This window comes from Wyeomyia smithii, chromosome 2 (genome assembly GCF_029784165.1).
Source record: "Wyeomyia smithii strain HCP4-BCI-WySm-NY-G18 chromosome 2, ASM2978416v1, whole genome shotgun sequence".
NCBI lineage: Eukaryota > Metazoa > Arthropoda > Insecta > Diptera > Culicidae > Wyeomyia > Wyeomyia smithii.
This window is the reverse complement of record NC_073695.1, coordinates 66,911,308-66,930,210: the sequence shown is the minus strand read 5'-3', so window position 1 is coordinate 66,930,210 and position 18,903 is coordinate 66,911,308. Positions and strand designations below refer to the sequence as shown.

At 37.4% G+C, this 18,903-nt stretch overlaps 1 protein-coding gene across 1 annotated transcript in view; it reads right to left on the bottom strand.

The window, feature by feature from the left end:
* Positions 1-18,903, bottom strand: part of LOC129722287 (DNA-binding protein D-ETS-3) — a 198,722-nt gene that overhangs the window by 67,290 nt on the left and 112,529 nt on the right. The window contains exon 5 of the mRNA XM_055675614.1: positions 13,353-13,430. Coding sequence (XP_055531589.1) covers positions 13,353-13,430 — 78 coding nt within the window. The remainder of the gene's footprint in view (positions 1-13,352; positions 13,431-18,903) is intronic.

The window sequence follows — 18,903 nt, the reverse complement described above, 5'->3', positions numbered from 1 at the left end:
ATCAAAATTAATTATGCCAACGGTAATTAATAGCGATTTTTATAATAGCAATCTTGGAACGAATTAGGTGGACGATGTACTCTGCATTACCATGAGATGCTATTAACTAATTCGATCTTGTAGACGGCTGCTGAGTGTTTTTAGTCAAAATAATTTGAAAATACGCAAGTAAGCAAGTTTTAGAAAATTTTGGTTGTTATAAAAAAAATTAAGACATGAACTTTTCTTCAAGCGAAAAAATTTATTTTTTGGTATTTCTCCACCTTGAGGGAAAAATTCACAACTAAATAAAATGCATTCGACCTCTGGAAAAAATATTTTTGAATTTAAAAAAGTCAACCGGTAATAAATGTTGTTAGGTCATTTGGTGTAGAAATGCTCTGCTAGCGTTCAGTGGAACATGGACGCAGAGTTGAGGGGTCAGTTTTATAGTTTCTGGATTAACTGTAATGCAGTAAAAAATTTACATCATATGTACTTACACAAATACACAGCAGGGAAAAAAGTAGCAGGAAACGAGAGTCCCCATAGTCTTTCAGGACGAACAAAGTGCATAATCAGCCGGGCATGGCGAAATATGCAAATTAAGGATACACTGTGTGGGTTCTCCAGAGCAAAAGGCAAGTGAATTCATTATAAGTTATTAAATAATTATTCTGAAGTGTTGCGGAGCAACTCTTTTATGTACGTTTGCTGTTCATGGCTGGCTGGACGCTGCCGTTGGCGCTTTTAATGGATAAATTTTAAATGCTGCCGCGGTTCAAGTTATCCAATTTTGTCAGGATCAGTTGCAATTATGTACCCCGGGACTGCTCTAAAAAAGTTATCTTGAGAGTAATTGCTTTGAAGTTGAATGAGCTCAGCAGATGGCATACGGGTTAATTTTGTTGTTACTATCCAATGACAGTTCTTTACAGCCAGTAAATAGAATGGCACCACTAGAAAGGGTTCCAGTGGGTTCACGCGTGTATTAAAAAAACCCAGTTCAAAAATTTTTGTTTGCAAGAAACAGGAATAAATTATACATTTTAAGATGTTGTTGATCGTAAAACAGAAATAAAGAACAAACAAATGGGCTAATCTAAAAAAAGTTTTAGTTCTAGGTATCTTAGGTGAAACATTGTAATATTCTTAAGTGTTGAATTTCTGATGAAAAATATTCATTCACTCAATTTGAAGTATTTAAAACGGTTACCCTTTTACGGGGAAATCGTGTGCGTAGGCTCCCGGCTATAAACAACATCTTTTTATTCTCAACTTTTGAGCTAAGTCTCTGGTCGTAAAGATGTATTTTCTCGATGAGTAATGTGAACAACCTATTTTGAAACTGGAGCTGAGAAAATATGTACTTTATTTGCAGATATGTTTGATAAATTTTTATCTGTGGGATAGACATACAGAAAAACGTAAAATGTTTACTTTCCAAATACACACACAGCAAATGTCACATAATAAGATTGACAATAAAATCGGGTGACATAAAATGAAAATAATAAATGAAAATCACCTCATGTTGAATTCAATTATCACTGTTCAAATTCAAATCGTTCAAAACTAAATAAAAAAATTGCCATGTTGAAAAAAATATATTTAGTTGTCAATAAATGGCATTGACAAACACAATTAACCTCAAAGTTTATCTGAAGAATTTCTGAGCTAGTGAGCCTGAATCACATAATTTTTCGCACAAGTCTTACTAATTGCAGCAATCAGTTGTAAAACTATCTACGCTATCGTAAAATGCAGAAAATTGTTATTTGATCTGTTATACTATAGATGGGGAATGCACTATTTGCCCGTGTCTATAGCCTCTTCGTAGCCACTGCCTAAATTAAGATATCTTAGTGCAACTTGATGCAAAAGACAGCCTCAAAACAATTCAATTTCTTTCTTGTTTTGGATACGGCAGCAAGTGAAACCGCGGTGCCGGCTACAGAGGTAAACGTCATCTGAAGCAAAGAGACTATTAAAAATCATTAATCCCAATTGAGTGTTTTCCCAAACCTATTTCAAGGAATACATTGACATAAGACAGGCTGTCGTATTCCACGTTAACTCTGCGGTCGTGTCTTATAAACAACCTCTTCAACTATTTGTAAATGGCTCCACTTTTTCATGTTTTCCCCCAGTTTCGCAAAACGCAAAGAGATTTTATTCCGTATATAATACGAATGTACCAAAAAAAACCATCTCATTTCGCGTTGGCAACTAGCGAAAAAGGGCCGCTGGAGTTCTCACACAACTTGAAAAGTGTTGCAGCTTAAAACGACAAGCAGAACTCTCAGCCACGCAACAGGATATCTTACGAGTGATATGCATTTGAAAAGGGACAAATTTCGTCTCCTGTTTTATTTTAGAATTTTCAATTTACACCCCTGTAGCTTCTTAGAGCTTCCTTAGCGACATAGTACTACGTCAGAAAATATGACAAGATACAGTATGCAATTGTTGTTAATTTCAAGGCCTCAATCACATCACGATCTGTAAATTGCAATAGAAAAAAACTACAGAAGAAAACTACGAAAGGTTAACTAAACATTGATGGCTGTTAAATTACACAAGAATGTTAAACTTTTTCAGAAAAAAAAGAGAAAAATAAAAGCCAGGACGTTTGGTTTAAACGTTTTCAACAAAGTTGTAGACAGTAATTTTATCTTTCCAGAAAAAAATATGGACCGTGACAAAAAAAGATTGATCTTTAGGAATAAAAACCACAAATAAGTAATAATAAATTAAATACCCAGAAGAAGTCACTAATGAACCTTATTTTTGAAGTAGAATACTTCTCTCAGGAAGTTCGGCTACATAGGGATGTGAAATGAAAATCTAAAATCGAAAAAAGTGAAAAATATGTCCAATTTCAAATGCTAATAAATCGGTTAGTATTCGATGGATTTCCTTCGTTCTTGCAGCAATAGATTGCAAAATCTTCTAAGATTCTTCCCAAAATAAGATAATTGTAATTTTATTATTCACACTATTGTACTATTGAAAATAGTCAAGCCTTGTCAAAACGAAAAATTCGACCTCTGATTGGTCGTTATATGCTTGCGTCCCAAGCCCGGTCGACAGGATCATATACCTTGCAATTGAAAACATGCTATTTGGCCTATATAAGAGCCTGTTTCAGCCGGAACCGCTCATAATAGTTCAAGACAGCGACAACAGCAGTCGTCCTTCCTTAGCAGCAGCACTAGCCCTGTGGTTGGTCACCACGTCTCAGGAGCAGCGCGGTTTATCTCAGCGTGTGTCGCCAGACAGCCATTATTCCCCCCGTGTTGGGGCAGCATGATGATTGCCATCAGGAAATCCAATTTCGGAAATCAAAATGCCTTTTTTAAGGCAAATAAACAAGTCATTGAAAGTTAATAATTTTTGTCAACGCAAGCAAGCATTCTGTGTTGCATCCTAGCAATTCAAATTTGTCGCACCCGTCTAATTTACTGAATGTGAAATAGCTTCCACAGTGCATGTTGTCCGTGTATCTTAATTCTCCCAATGTTAGGGCAGCTTAAAGGTTGTAATTAGCAACCGATTTTGAACCGCAACATGCTTTTTTCAAGGCAAATAAAAAATAATTGAAGGTTAATAATTTTCTGGCATCAACACAAGCAGACATTCTGTGCGGGATGCAATCAAATTCTGTTGTAGTTGTCTAATTTTTACTTTCACTTTATTTAGTAAACCCCCCACTGTAGGGGCAGCGCAAAGGCTGCGAACAGCATAACCGACATTGAATATTTAACTGCCCTGTTAGTACGCATTAACAAAAGCAGTTAGTTCGACTATGCAGAACTAATATGAAGTCGATTCAATCAATCAGCATGAACAGAATTTCGTCGTCACCCAGCTGCCAAGTTGCAACATGATGCAACACGCAACAGCGAGCAAACGAAATCGCTTGATGTTACAAACCGCAATAAGATACGGGTTAAAACCGTTGCGTGTGTGAGAGCACCATTGGTGTTTATTCGCTGGATACACTATCTACTGTCTACTGAACGCAATAATCTGCTTACATGCGACACGGGGACGGGAACATTCTCTTCAACCAAGCTGCACAACACGACACAAAACATGTTATTTTGTTGTTTCAATGAGAGTGCTATCGGTCCGGCTCGACAAGAAATCATTTTTGTGCATCCGTGCTACGAAACTGAGGAAAAACTTTAGAAACTGAAAAAAGAGGAGGAGCTTATCAAATGATCGCTCTGAGCCGGAATGAAGTCACACATATTTTTCAAGTTATATCATTCCACCACGTACGTAAAATAATTCATTTCTATTTTCATCCCTATATAAGAGCCTGTTTTAGTCGAAGTCGCTCATAATAGTTCTGAACAGTGACGACAGCAGTTCTCCCTTAGCAGCAGCGGGAGCGAGCAGTGGGTACCATCGATAGCAGATAGCGGCCAAAACTGTGGCATGGCTGCGGATAAGCGTAGCAGTTGCTCAGCAGTTGGACCAGCGTAAAGCGGCTACAACTGTGGCATGGCTATGCATAGCGTAGCTGTTGCAGCGGGTATATCAGCATCGATAGTAGCAGGGTCAGCTGATGCAACGACACTCCGTTCACTAAAATGCTGTTTCAGTGAGGTAGCGGGAAGCATCAGCAGCAGGCTTGCATACAGTGAATACATCAGCCAGCAACTTTCTGTAAGGCCTCTGCCATAGTAGACGCGAAAAGCGGCGCGAACCGATTCGCTCGGCCGTAGGTTAATGTACAGCTCTACTGATGGCTGTACATTAACCTACAGCCGAGCGAATCGGTTCGCGTCGCTTTTCGCGTCTATTATGGCAGAGGCCTAATGGGAAAGTTGTATCATTTTGTTCAGAAGAATATTATTGTCGGTAATATTACAGAGATGCGATTGCGTAAATCCGATTTTGAATTGAACAATTGTTCTTTTGAGAACAAATAAAACACTTATTTGAAGAGTTAATAGCTTTTGGTACCAATAGCAGTATAGTGACAGCCTCAGCGGTAGATGCAGATGCAACCGCTACTTACCTGAGGCCGATGTAAAGGTAAATGGGAGCAGCACGGCGAAACAGTTCGGGTTATGCTTAGACGCGCGTCATTTTTCGTTCTTGATATTCCCCACATGAAACGACGCGCTTTCGTATGATAGCGGTGGTATTAGCGCTAGATGCATTTGCCAACACTTCCTCCAGTAAAGCCGTGTCTAGTTTTCAATGTGAAAACACCTTTCTCATTGTGTTGACCGTGCGCCTTAGTCCTCACTATCAAGGTAACACAGAGATGTAAGATAAACACTACATCCTTTGATAAATTGAACAATTGTCCTTATAAGGACAACAAATGAATTAATGAAGATTTAATTTTGAATTAGAATACTTCTCTCAGGAAGTTCGGCTACATAGGGTGTGGAATGAAAATCTAAAACTGAAAACATTGAGAAAAATTTCAAATGCTAATAAACCGGTTAGTTTTCGATGGATTTCCTTCGTTTTTGCAGCAATTGAATAGAAAATCTTATAAGATTCCTACCAAATGCATGAAATTGCAATTTTATCATTCGAACTATTGTACTATTGAAAACTCTTAAGCCTTGTCAAAACACAAAATTCGACCTCTGATTGGTCGTTATACCGCGCTTTTCCAAGCACGGTCGGCAGAGTTATGGACCTAGTAAATTGGGAATGCATCATTTGACCTATATAAGAGCTTCATCAGATAATAAACACACATTTCATCGGATATTAAATTGAACAACTGAAATTTGAAAAACACAAATGATTATTTGAAGAGTTAATATTTTCTCGTTTTGCGCTATAATCCAAAGTTAATTATATTCATCTACATGCATACTCTGATTATTATTACGTGTTTGCGTCGCTTAGTGTTTGGCTACGGTCATGCAGAACGCAAATAACGGCGCGATGCGATTCGGCAAGACGAAATCTGTTGAAATGTATAGCTCTACTTCGCCTTAAAAAGAGCTGTACATTTCACCACGGTAAGGCGAATCACATCGCGCCGGCATTCGCGTTCTGCATAACCGTAGCCTTTGTTCCGTTCCCGTTTAATGATGTCGTATTAAATGTGCATATTACAATTCGGCAGCACCTCAACTTCTCATTTGCACAAAATTCAGAAATATTCAATGAACTTCATTCAAAATATCAGACAAAAAGAAATTACAATACTGCCAATGAACGGTCAACGTTTATTTACTAGAAAAAATGACTGACACGCAAGCAGCCGGGTTATCTTTCTTGTAAAAGTATTCTACTTCAACCTTTCGGTCGTGGCTTTGCATACAACCTTCTTGTGATTTTTTTTCTTCGAAAACTACACAATATGAGCCAACCAAAAATAATATAACATGGAGAGATAAAAAATAAAAAAAAAATAAAATTTGTCCGAAAGTTTTTTTTTATTTTTAAAACTTTTTTACAGTGTTTATTTTTTCGGAAGGACCCTAAAATGCCGACAGAAAAAAACTGTTTTAGGCAGGTATTGATAATTACAAATATTTATAGGGCCAAAACGGTTTGCTCGATCGGTGTGACGTCTCCGGCAAAGTTGTAGATCATAATTTTGTCTTTCCGAAAAAAATACACTCTAAATAAAATTATAATTTCTTTTAAAATTAAAAGAAAAATTGAAAATTAAATATCTGAAAAAGCTCATTTAAAAAAAATTTAATTTTCGATTACCTAAACAATGATACTGGTTCAATCATGAAAAAATCAGGAAAAAAGCTATAATTTAAAAAAAAAGATTTTTTTTTACAGGGTACAGGGTACTATGCCAATCAAACAAACCGTTTTAACTGTAAAAACAGTTTTAATTCCCCATAGAATGCTCTTTTGGAAATGAAAAATATTTCTCTAAGCGATTTGTTTGATTGGCATAGTGTCTTCGGCAAAGTTGTAGATAGCAATTTTGTCCTTCCAAAAACAAATATGCCCTTCGAAAAATAAATCAAAAAAAATTTTTTTTTTCAAAATATTATAAATTTTTTTCCTGAATCCTCCAAGATTGGATTGGTTTCATTGTTTTAGTAATCTTTTGTAGTTTTTATAAAAAAAACTATACTTTATAAAAATAAGTTTTTTAGATAATTATTTGTAATATTTTTTGAAATTTTAATTAAAAAAAAATTATTTTAGAGTGTATTTTTTTTTTTTGAAAGACAAAATTGTTACCTACGGCTTTCCCAAAGACGTCATACTGATCAAACAAACCGTTTTGGCTTTAAAAACTTTTGTAATCATCAATACCTTCCCAAAAAAGCATTTTTAATAGCTGCTCAAAAATGAGTCGTGTTCCAACAAATTAAACCAATAGTACAAAATGGCATCTTTTATCCATAGAAAATTCTATACAAAGATTCTGCCACATCAAAAATTGTCGATAAAATTGGTTGCCCATTTTTTGTGGAATCGCTCAGATGTTATGTTATCATTTTAAAATGCTTTTTATCTTATTGCCACTGAACGGTTCTTAACATCAATGTCATGAAATATTATACAGATGCGCAATATGATTACAGTTTAGATTTGATAAACCATCTCTTTAGCGCCGTTACGTGGCGTGATGAATTTCTATTCCGTATATAATACGAATTAAGCAGGTTGTTCCATGTTTAATCCGCGACTGCGAATAACCATTTTTCATAATCCTCCGTCCAGTCTGCGCATACGTCATAGATACTAACCCTCATATTTCCTGTTTAGGAGTTACATCCTTTTTAAAGAAGTGTTGTGAATTTTCTATGCCAGTATCAGCTGGCTTTTCGAATTTGCTTACGGCCTCAACATGGTCACGAAATTTTTTTACACGCTTTTTCTGCACGGTTTTTAGAAACAACACGGTTTTTTGAACGGATTCTCGAAATAACATGGTTAGTTTTACACAAAACGCATCCCCCGTGCAAAAAAAAGAATCGGATTCTCATACAGTAGACTTCCAGCGTCTATTCAACGAAGAGTTTTTTGAGTTGAGCAAGCAATAGTATTTATTTTATGAATTCATTTGTCATGTCGTGATTGAAAAAAATAACCAATAGAACAAAATTCGTCTTTTGCACAACCAAATCAAAACCGACAATTGAAAAAAAAAAATAAAACTGGGACATTTTTTGTAGAATTGCTCCCCTGTAGCGGAACCTTTTTAGAGACATAGTGAAAAAACTGATAAGAATACATCAAGTTTCTGTATTCTCAATCCTATTGAAAATAGTCAATACAGTAAACTTGTTAATACATTGTTTAATTTCATTTAAGCTCTCGCTTTCATGCACTTAAATGCACTTGGCTATTGCTGACTGACAAGATGCTTGAATATTTCGAATAAGATTTATTGACATTTTTTATACGAATTCTGCGCTTTCAGCGTAATCAGTCTCGACAGAAATCGGATTTAAATTTCGAATCAGTTTCTATTCGGGAAACTTTTTCTTCAAGCCTCAAACATATTAGGTGTTATGACCATTTTCTCGGATGGCTTCAGGTATTCTTCACGGCATAAACGCAACAAGGCTTCAATGCATATGTTGACAGGAACAGCGTTTTATGCGTCTTGGATTTTGGCTTACAGTTCCTCATTATTTTTCGATTCCACATTATTCACGGACTTTGCATAACCAAAATTTTAGTATCTTTTGGTTAAATTTTTTGGCTCGTTATTTTGCATAACCTGCCATTTTAACAGCATATCCCATATCGTACGTTTATAGGATTTTAGCATGCATGCACCGATACATGCTATTCCAAGCTGGATCAATGGATAATATTGGACAACCGTCGTCGTCTGATAAGATCGTCATCCACAGTTTGCATAAGCACTGATGATGGTTATAAGTAGTAACCGGAATACGTATCTGAGGATGATTAATAAACGGTATTCGATTTTTCTTGTAGTAGAAGTGAATAGAAATATGCAGTATGGATATCGAGATATTTTGGTTTTCTGGGGACTTTCAGTTCCAGAGGAGATTCTGAGTTACAGAGAGCATTGAAAAGCTGCGGAACTATTTGTCAGGTAACTGTCTCCGGGGTTTCCGTTCAGTGATAGTAGGGGAACTGCTCCATTATTCATCTCCTTAAGCCGATATTCACGAAGAATGCACGGATTAAACTCCAAATTTTTACGAAATTATTGAACAAATAAACTAAATATGCTTACGTTCTCTTATGGAATCGTTCAGCATTGTATATTTAGTCATATTAGCTAGAATTATCCTGAATTTTGTAAAACGAACTATTTTTCACAACGCTTCCATATCCATCTCAAAACTTGAATCACTGCTCAAATATTCATCTCACGACGCCCCCATATTCATCACACTGTTAATTATGAATGAATCACATTATCATGAATGAACGTAACCGCAGCCCTTCGTAGGAGGTTACCTAGATATCCGCTGTAGTTGTTTACGTGCAAAATTGGTAACCTAGGTAACCACTGCAGTGCTTCGATTTATTGTAAATATGTCGGAATAATTCAACATTTTCAGTAGGATTTTTCGTATTAACAGAAACTGATTTGGCAACTATTGACTTTCTTCAACGCAGTGAAAACAGATGAAAATACATACAGTTGAAATTTAGGAATTGTGGAAATTCATTTCATATATTACTACGAATTCAAGCTTGTTTTAGGAAATTTGGGGTGAACATCTCAAAGATTAAAGTATTCTTAGTGTAGTGAGTGATTTTTTTTTAGTGATTAAAATGAAAAGTGGCCCGCTGGTGACGAAAAAAACTTTGGCTGGCTGCAGAACGAGTCCCGTTGTAGCCGTATAAAACAATGCGCGGATTTTGTTTTCTGAGGTAGGTGAATGAATTAAAAGAATTTTCGACTGCAGATGCCCGACTATAATATCAAATTTAGAGCTTTTAAATGAGTTTTCGAGGATTCTACTTTATGAGAAATCTAAAGTGAACTAATCTGAAAACTTTCGTTCAAGTGATCTGTTGTAGCTATCATTAAATTTCATTCATTCATTCATTCATGTCATTAAATTTATTGAAGTATTGCTTTTCAGAATGTATTGAAACACTTGTTACCGTGATTATAACTACAAAGGCAGATAGAATTGGCTTTTAAAGTTTGCGCAGCTTACGATTCATTTAGCTCGATATATTTATCTCTAGTGGTTTAAGATAGGTATGACATTTCGTCAAAATAATTCGCGTGCTAGACCTAGTGGCGAGCACGCGTACTATAATGACAAAATGACATACACTCTCATTAATAATGACTCATGAACTGAGCAACTCTGACTTAGTTTAGAACGATGGTCGAAGATGTCAAAAAATGAGTAGAAGTCCTTTTTGATTTTGAGCAACTTTTACTTTTTTTGGGTTCCCTTCATATAACTTCTTTCTGAGTAACGTCACATATAACGACGCCCAATTTGGATGTGATTCTGATGTGCTTCAGATTGCAACTTTATTTTTTAATGTGTACGCTACAGAAGGTATTATAATTGGGTTGTTCAGCTATATCAGTTTTTTTATCAAGATTTGCATTTTCTAAGCAAAACGTGATTTTCAAAAATTTTCTATCGTTGTTCATCGGTTTTTAAATCACGAATTAAAACTGCTCGAAACCTGCTCGAAATCGCTACAATGACAGTTCGCCCATATACCAACTGTCATTGTAGCGATTTAGAGTGATTTCAATTCTTCGTTTAAAAATTGAAGGATAATAATATAAAATTTTGAAAAATCACGTTTTTTTCAGACAATTACACTCTATCTGCTGATATATAAAAATTAGAAATCCGTGAATATTATTCAGTATCCTTCATTCGTCATTGCGGAGAATATTCATTACTGAAACTGAGCTGTATTTAGAAAATGAGTAATATCTAACGCGAATTTTGAATAATAATCACTCTGTTTCTAGGACGCCTAATGTTACTCAATTTTGAGTATTTGTGGAGTTATTCAGTTTTAGAGTTGTTTCAATTTTTACGAAATTGCGTCAAAAGTTACTCATTTTAGAGTTTTTTTTTTTTTCACGAGCGTGTATACCTCTCTCGCCAGGACATAATTCAAATTAACGGTTAGTAAGTTTAACTATATTTCGATGGGCTGTAAACTCGATATTTTGTCCGTCACTATATTTAGATGTTGTATAATGACAGCATCTCCGACCTCGGTATATGATAGAAGTGGCTACAAATTGAATGATCAGCTTTGTGTTAGCCGGACTGGATGCTGTATAAAACTAACCAGCTTTATTAGAAAGAATTTCTAAGATTTATTGTTCAAATTTTGAGCTTTGTGTAAATTATACGAACATTAACAAATTAATCGATTTTTTTGCGCAGCTGTGCGGATGATATTTTTATTTTGTTAGTATAGAATGAAACAAATTTCTTAACAAGGAAGCTTATGACATTAATAAATATAAATTCTACGAAAAAAACATTATTTCCTGCCTCACACCGTAATGCATCAACACTTTGGCGTGAAATTTTCTCAAGATAGTGGATACATTCCCAGCGCAAAATAAACAAAACTGCGTACATTTGCTAACAGCGCTGAAATTACCGACTGTTTCCTTCCTTGCATGACTAACTTCTCCCGCCCGGCAGGAAGAGATTAGTGCCGAGCGGAATTTTCACACCTATAATTTATTCGCCTGCACAGGAGCAGGATGCCAGCAGCCCAGCTTCAGTCGACCGGAATGGTGCATAAAATGCGGTACACGAGCACAGCGTGGATGCAACTGTTTCTGAGGACACTCTAGACGATACATTTTTTTCCTCACTCTCTCTCGCCGGCTTTGTTCAAGACCATAATTTGAAGAAGTGCCTACCTATCCTCGGTCGTCGGTATGTGACAAAACTTGTTCGTAGTTGCTGCCACCGTCGCCGCCCGCTTGCTGTACCGCCATGGCTTGCACTCTTCACTCAGCAGCAACTCATTTTTCCGATCCGTAAGCATGGACTTTTTCGAGCTGGAAAAGTTGTTCAAGTGTCCCATTCTAAATGTGTAATAATAATCATCAGGAGTGGGCCAAAAGTATGTATTTATGTACGACTGGATTTGGAGGTAGCGTCGGAGATGGTCGAACCACCCGGCCCCGTTGACAAGAGTTCAGTTTTTCGCCATTATTATCGGCCCCGCCGGTAGGTTGCGCGAGTGGGACGAAAACGAAGGGAAAGGTTTTTGAAGGCATTGTTCGCCCTCAACCCTCCACCCAAGTCACGCGTTCCCAGCCCGGTGCTGCTGCTAGCGCTATTTCTACGGCGGTTGAAAACAAAGCCCCGTATTGAAAATTGTTATGAAACATTTTCTATTGTTCGAGCGAGCAACTATTGTGTGCCATTGCATATTATATTTTATTTTATTTCATATGAAGAGCGCAGCATAATAATGATTTCAAAATTTCATTCACGTCATTTTTGCTGTACGAGCCACGAGCGTCGGTGGACCGGAGCTGCCATTGTGAGTGTTCTTGTACGTGAAACTGTGTGAGAGTGATTTTGATTCAATGTGAAAACGATAGAGTTCCGATGTTACACAGCTCTTCGCCGTGTTTGACATGCAGAAATCTGGATAGGATTGTGTGGTGTTGAAATTTTCACAAAAGTGGAATGGTACTTCAATATTTTATCATAGAAATATTCTTCAATATTTTAACATATAAATATTAGATTGGTGGATTAGTCTTCGAAACACTTCAAATCCCCAGCTATCAGATTGAAGTTTCGCGATAGCAAATCCCATTTGGATGCTACCGACTGACTGACCGACCAAACGACGACCATCATCTCGAGTGTCAGTGGCCATTGCACGAAATTGCTTCTGCTACTACTTCTTCTGCTAACGAATCCATGTTTCGCAAACATCAATCCAGTGGACGTTGGTCCGATCCTTGCGAATCCATCCCGGAGAAGCTGAGGGAACATCACAGTCCAAAAATGCTTTTAATTACGTTTCGTGTTTGCCAACTATCCAACTTCATTATTCGTCTACTTGTTTGCTTCCACATTCGCAGTTCGCTGGACGGCAGAAGTCAGACTCGGAAAATTGATCCCCCCCCTCCTCCCGTCCGCTTGGGTTTGGTTCCTCCATCCACTGGGAATGTCTTGTCTCAGTTGCCGCTCGTGATCCGTGCTCTCTGCCCCCGATAGATTGGACTCGATTGGTGGTCGAAGTAAAACGATGTTTATCGATTATGAATAGATGTAGCTCTGAGCTGTAGTGCTACACATAGCTCTTGTAAGTAATTTCAGTACATGTAGATAAAAGAATCTATCTCAGCGAAAATTGCAATCGTTTGTAGGAACTATGGCACCGAATGTTTGACAGTACAGGAAAATCGCAAACGGTCAAGCTTATGCTGTGAGAACGGTATTTACCTGGCTGTCTGAAGTGTGAATGTGCATCTAATGAGGTTTTCCCGACGCTAACGCTGCTCAGTGCATTTGAACTGTAGCCTGAAAGAAATGAAGAAAATTACAGTGTTACCAATCGAGCACAATCTTTTAAAAAAATTGTTTTTAACTAAAATTGACATGAAATCCTGAAAAATATAACTAAAAATAAAATCAACGCAGTAACGCATCTTGTTTCTCGTCATTTAATGAAGTATGAGCTCGAGACTCTGATGAGATGAAAATAACGTGGAACAACATCTCACTATACATAGAATCGCGTCAATTCAATGACCGAATAATGATAAAGCTAGTGTATTGAAATAGTAACAGTGGGCACAATCATAAAAGCGCGTGAATTGCCCTCTTTGAATGTAAACGAAAACACTCGTTCAAGAGAACGAGTCCGTTGGTATGATGAATAAGCTAAGACTCTTACTGAATATAGTACGATCACAGATTGACAATAGTCGCATTTAAAAAAATAAATAAATGAATAAATAAGGAAAACACGTTTTTTACGGCTTATTATTGAGAAGTCTAGGCTATACTAAAATTCTTATATTTGACTTGAAACCTGATATTGGTTTTTTTCTTCTCTTGTTCTTGAATCCTTGAAATTCAACACTAATTACAACTAACGTTTTGGACCTGAACCGGCATTAAAAACTCTAATAAGTCTGAGATTTAACGAAACGAGTGTTACCACTGTTTTTTATCTGTGAAATATGCATACAATTTATTATCTTGAATAATTGAGCTGCAATCAAAGGTATTTTGAATTTATTCGAATATCTAGCATATAAATTAAACCAGCAATTTGTTTTAAAACGACAAAGGAAAATCTGAATAATACTGAGCCAAGGTAGACAACGTTGACCAAACCTTCTATTGCAAAAAAATGGATGTCCTGGCTATAAAATATGTAACATATAAAGCAAATCTCCAACAAGCTTCACCCCATCACACGAGAATCCTTGTGCGTTTGTGTACATAAAAGATAGTAAAAAAGGGAACAATATAAAATAAAAACCCGTTCGACGTTCGATATTTGTAAATTTGCCCGAATTTGTCTGATAAAATATAACCAATGAAGGATAACAACAGTAGACATAAAATACCCCCAGAACAGAGCCAATCTGCACCGACCGAACCGATTTGACTCCGTTGGCGGAAAAGGACAAAAGCAGATCCATTCATGCGCGCGCCCACACACACACGCACACCCACATGTTCGGTTCTTTTGATCTTTTTTTTTGTTGCTGTTCCGTTCATGGTTCACATAAAACAGCGAAGTGTAACATTTTTTTTGTGTTCGCTGGGATTTGCTATTTTTATGTGGTAGCAAGAAAAAAAAACCCGTTCTCGAGAAGGGCACAGCATTTCAGACGAATAACAAACAAGCCCGTAGGAAAAACCAGTCACTAGAACAATGTTTCCAACCGAACGCGTGAATGTGCGAGTAATTGGTAGGAGAATAAAGATATTTTTGGGTAGAAAATGTGATTTTTTCCTCTGTGTAAACGTTGCGCGAGTTGAAAGGCTATCTAGTCGATGGTAAATTTTGCTATATTTGCAGAGATGTTGTTTGTTAGGCAAACACAGGAAGTCGACATTTGGTGAATGTGCCACGAAAGCTAATGTCGACGAAGTGTTATCAAATCAACGGTGTTTAGTTTTGTATCTTTGGTTGATGTTTAACTCTTTTTTGTTTTTTTTTTCTCTAGATATGTATATCACTTTGTTTACAAATTACCAGCTAATTCCTGAGATAAAAGCTGCGATCCTGCCGATAAGAGGGTATTTATATTACTTGCTTTTTGTACTTTGAGCACGTAGAGGTTCCTTCAAAGGGAGATTTTCATCATGTATTAATTCTTCGTTTTGAAATCAGACCGATGTTAATCATAAAACGTTTCACCTTATGACAACTGACTTCAACTTATCTCCTTCTTTTAGTTACAAATATCAATTTACAAACTTCAGACCTTTTCAAATGTCAGTCTAGATGAATTTTTGAAAAAGAAATTGTGCCAAATTGCTTAGTCTAGTAAGGCCTACATAGCCATAAATTTTCATTGAATTTCGAGAGGGTGTTGCCAACATCTGGTCGAGTTGACACGAAACCATTCTTGTAATAAACTAGAGTTAGAAGAAAGACCCTTTGGAATGAAGGCTGTGCGTTTTACTGAAATGCTTGTAATTTCACAAATTATATTTGTATGCAAAATAAAAAGATCATCTCTACACCTATGTTTTTCAAGTTCCTTTTCATCTCTATCACCAGAATTTTTCAAGATAAATGTTTCCACCTTGAGCTTGAGCTTGACGACCGCACATTTCGTAGTTGCTCCTTCGTGATCGATCTGAGCTAGTGAAGTTGCACAAAGAACCACGTATATCGCTACTTGGGATTAGTGTACCATCTTCAGTGTACAACAATTCAGTAGCTTCCGCTATGTATGAATATATAACGGCGCCAGCCACGTCCTTACGGTAGTTAGGGTGAGGAAGGATGTTATATGGAAGGGGATGTAACAGTCGTTGTCGGAGACCGAGTTTATCTCTGCATCTCCACGACTGCGACGAAAAGGAAAGGTATGTGTCACCGTGGTAGGTGAACAAATCGAACAACATTGCGCACAGTAAGGCAGCATATCGAAGGTAAAATACTACGAACAATCCAGATGTAAATACGGAACGGAATAATCGGCATGGACCTAGGCGTACGAAAAAGGACAACGATTATTGAAACTCGGTACTTGGAATGTAAGGACTCTACTCGAACCGGCACCTGCAGGTATCCTGGCTAGAGAGCTGCAAAAGGTGAATGTGCCATACAGAAGGTGAGGTGGCCGAAAACTAGAGAACGCGAATTCCGGGCAGTAGATCCTATTGCGGGCACTTCATTCAAGTGCCACATCTACTACAGTGGCGGCGTGAAAGCAGAAAGGGGAGTCGGTTTCGTGCTCATAGGGAAACAGATGAAGCGTGTCATTAGATGGAGGCCGATCAGTGACCAGTGATTTCCACAGACTAAGGCCGTTGTCGGAGACCTTTGTTGGCGATTACCAATGTGGTTTTCGAGGGGAACGCTCCACTACGGACCAAATGTTTACCCTGCGTCAGATCCTCGATAAATTTCGAGAATTTTACCTGCAGACGCACCATCTGTTCATTGACTTCAAGGCAGCGTACGATACAGTAAAGAGAAATGAGTTATGGCGAATTATGCTCGAACATGGTTTCCCAACAAAACTAATAAGGCTGATACCTGCCACCCTTGAAGGCTCTACATCATGCGTCAGGATAGCCGGTGAGATATCGGACTCCTTCATGACGTTAGATGATTTGAAGCAGGGAGACGGGCTGTCAAACTCATTTTTCAACATCGCATTGGAGGGTGCTATACGGAGGGCCGGCGTGCAAAGAAGCGGCACCATCATTACGAAGTCTCACATGCTTCTCGGTTTTGCGGACGATTTTGACATCATTGGTATCAACCGTAGAGATGTGGAAGAGGCCTTGAGACCTCTCAGGAGGGAAGCTGCGAGAGTAGGGCTCATCCCCAAGTAACACATGTTGTTATAGAATAAGTTTAGTAAAGCGGGCAATGTATGTAGTTTCGCGGGAATGCGAAGATGAACGGGAATAGAAGGTGTGACTAGAATTAAAAAAAAAATTTCCCTCGTCCAGACGGGACACGAACCCGCAATCTCCGTTGTTCTATTTTTTCTAATTCTAGTCACACCTTCTATTCCCGTTCATCTTCGCATTCCCGCGAAACTACATACATTGCCCGCTTTACTAAACTTAAAATGTAAGTCAATATGACAAAAAATGAAATTAGTTCTTAAAGTGTTATAGAATAGTTGACGTTACCTACTCCATGACATCTCTATCACCAGAAAAGCGCAAAAATTGAAGGCTACTAGAACAAGTCCGGTACTTGATAGAATGAAGTTGCAAAATACATCTCGAGTAATACGGTAATGCGCAAATCTGTTGCTATGACAACTGATAACCAACGCATGCGCAAATGTGTTGTTATGCGCAGTGCAACTAGTTTGACAATCGTTTTTATCAGTGGCAATTTCAATCTTCTATTTATATAAAAGACAAGTTTTGTATGTATGTATGTTCCAGCATAACTCTTGAATGCCTAAACCGGTTTCCACCAAACATGGCACACGTATTCTTTGTGCAAAGAAATTGGTCATAGAAATATTAGATAGGGGGAGGGGTCTCCCTTAAAGAATGAGGGGGGTCAAAAGTCATAAAATTTCATACATAATGGAAACCTTTCAATGAAATTTGATGATTTTCGGGTTCTTGGTCATATTTGAAGGCCGGAAGTTGATGTCCAGAGACCGAAACATGATGTTTGATGCCATTTTCAATCCAAGATGGCGACTTCCGGTTTCTGAGAAGCCATTTAAAACTGTGGAAAACGTTCACAAACCCCTCAATATTGGTATTTTCGGAGCAAACATTACTCTTAAGAACCGGTTATCGGTGTCTGACGATACTTTGAAACTTGGGTTGCCGACTTCCGGTTTCTGGAAATCTGCGAAAATTAATGATTGAATTATATACTTGGTAATATGGGTATTTTCGGAATTGGAATGATGTTGTCATACGAAAATCGATCATATATTTCCAAATATTGGTCATTTTTGAAACGTTCACTACGTCTGTTTGCAGCCGAAAATCGGCTTTCGTGCAAATGTTTCTAGAGAAGTGTTATAAATGTCCAACCTGCTTTGATCCGTTTTTGGAACGATTTCTTGACATTTTTTCTTGCATATTTTGATAACGTTTTGGATAAAAAATATGTTTAAAAAAGTTGCCGAAGCTCAACTATTACCGAATAAAAATTAGGTTAAGAGGTTAATCAAACAAGATAAGAGCTTCTTAAATCCAGCTACACTAAGGTCGCTTTTTACGCGGCTTATTTTTACGCGGATTCCGGAATTTTCGCGTTTTTTTTACGCGGCACGTATCCTCCGCGTAAAAAGCGGCTGTAGTGTATTTATTTTAAAAAAAAAGTTTTGTATATATGTATGTATGTATGTATGTATGTTCCAGCATAACTCTCAAATGACTGTACCGATTTCAACCAAACTTGGCATACGTGTTCTTTGTTTAGAGGAAGGGGTCATAGAAATATTGGAAAGAGGGAGTTGTAACCTCCAAAGGAGGAGGGGGTCATAATTGACCAAAAAATCAATTTTCATGCATTATGGGAACTTTCTGAATGAATACGATAGTTTTTAGGCCTTTGGTCATGTCTGGAGGCCGGAATATGATTTCCAGAGACCGAGACATGTTGTCAAAAAGAGGGAAGGCTATTAATTTATAAGAAAGTCAGGTCTTTTAGTGCATTATGGGAACTTTTTGAAAGAGTACGATAACTTTCATGCCTTCAGTCGGTCATGGCCAGAGGTTGATGTCCAGGGACCGGAACATGATGTCGAAAAGAAAGAGGAGCAACTATCAAAGTAGGAAGGGGTTTCAATTTATAAGAAAGTCAGGT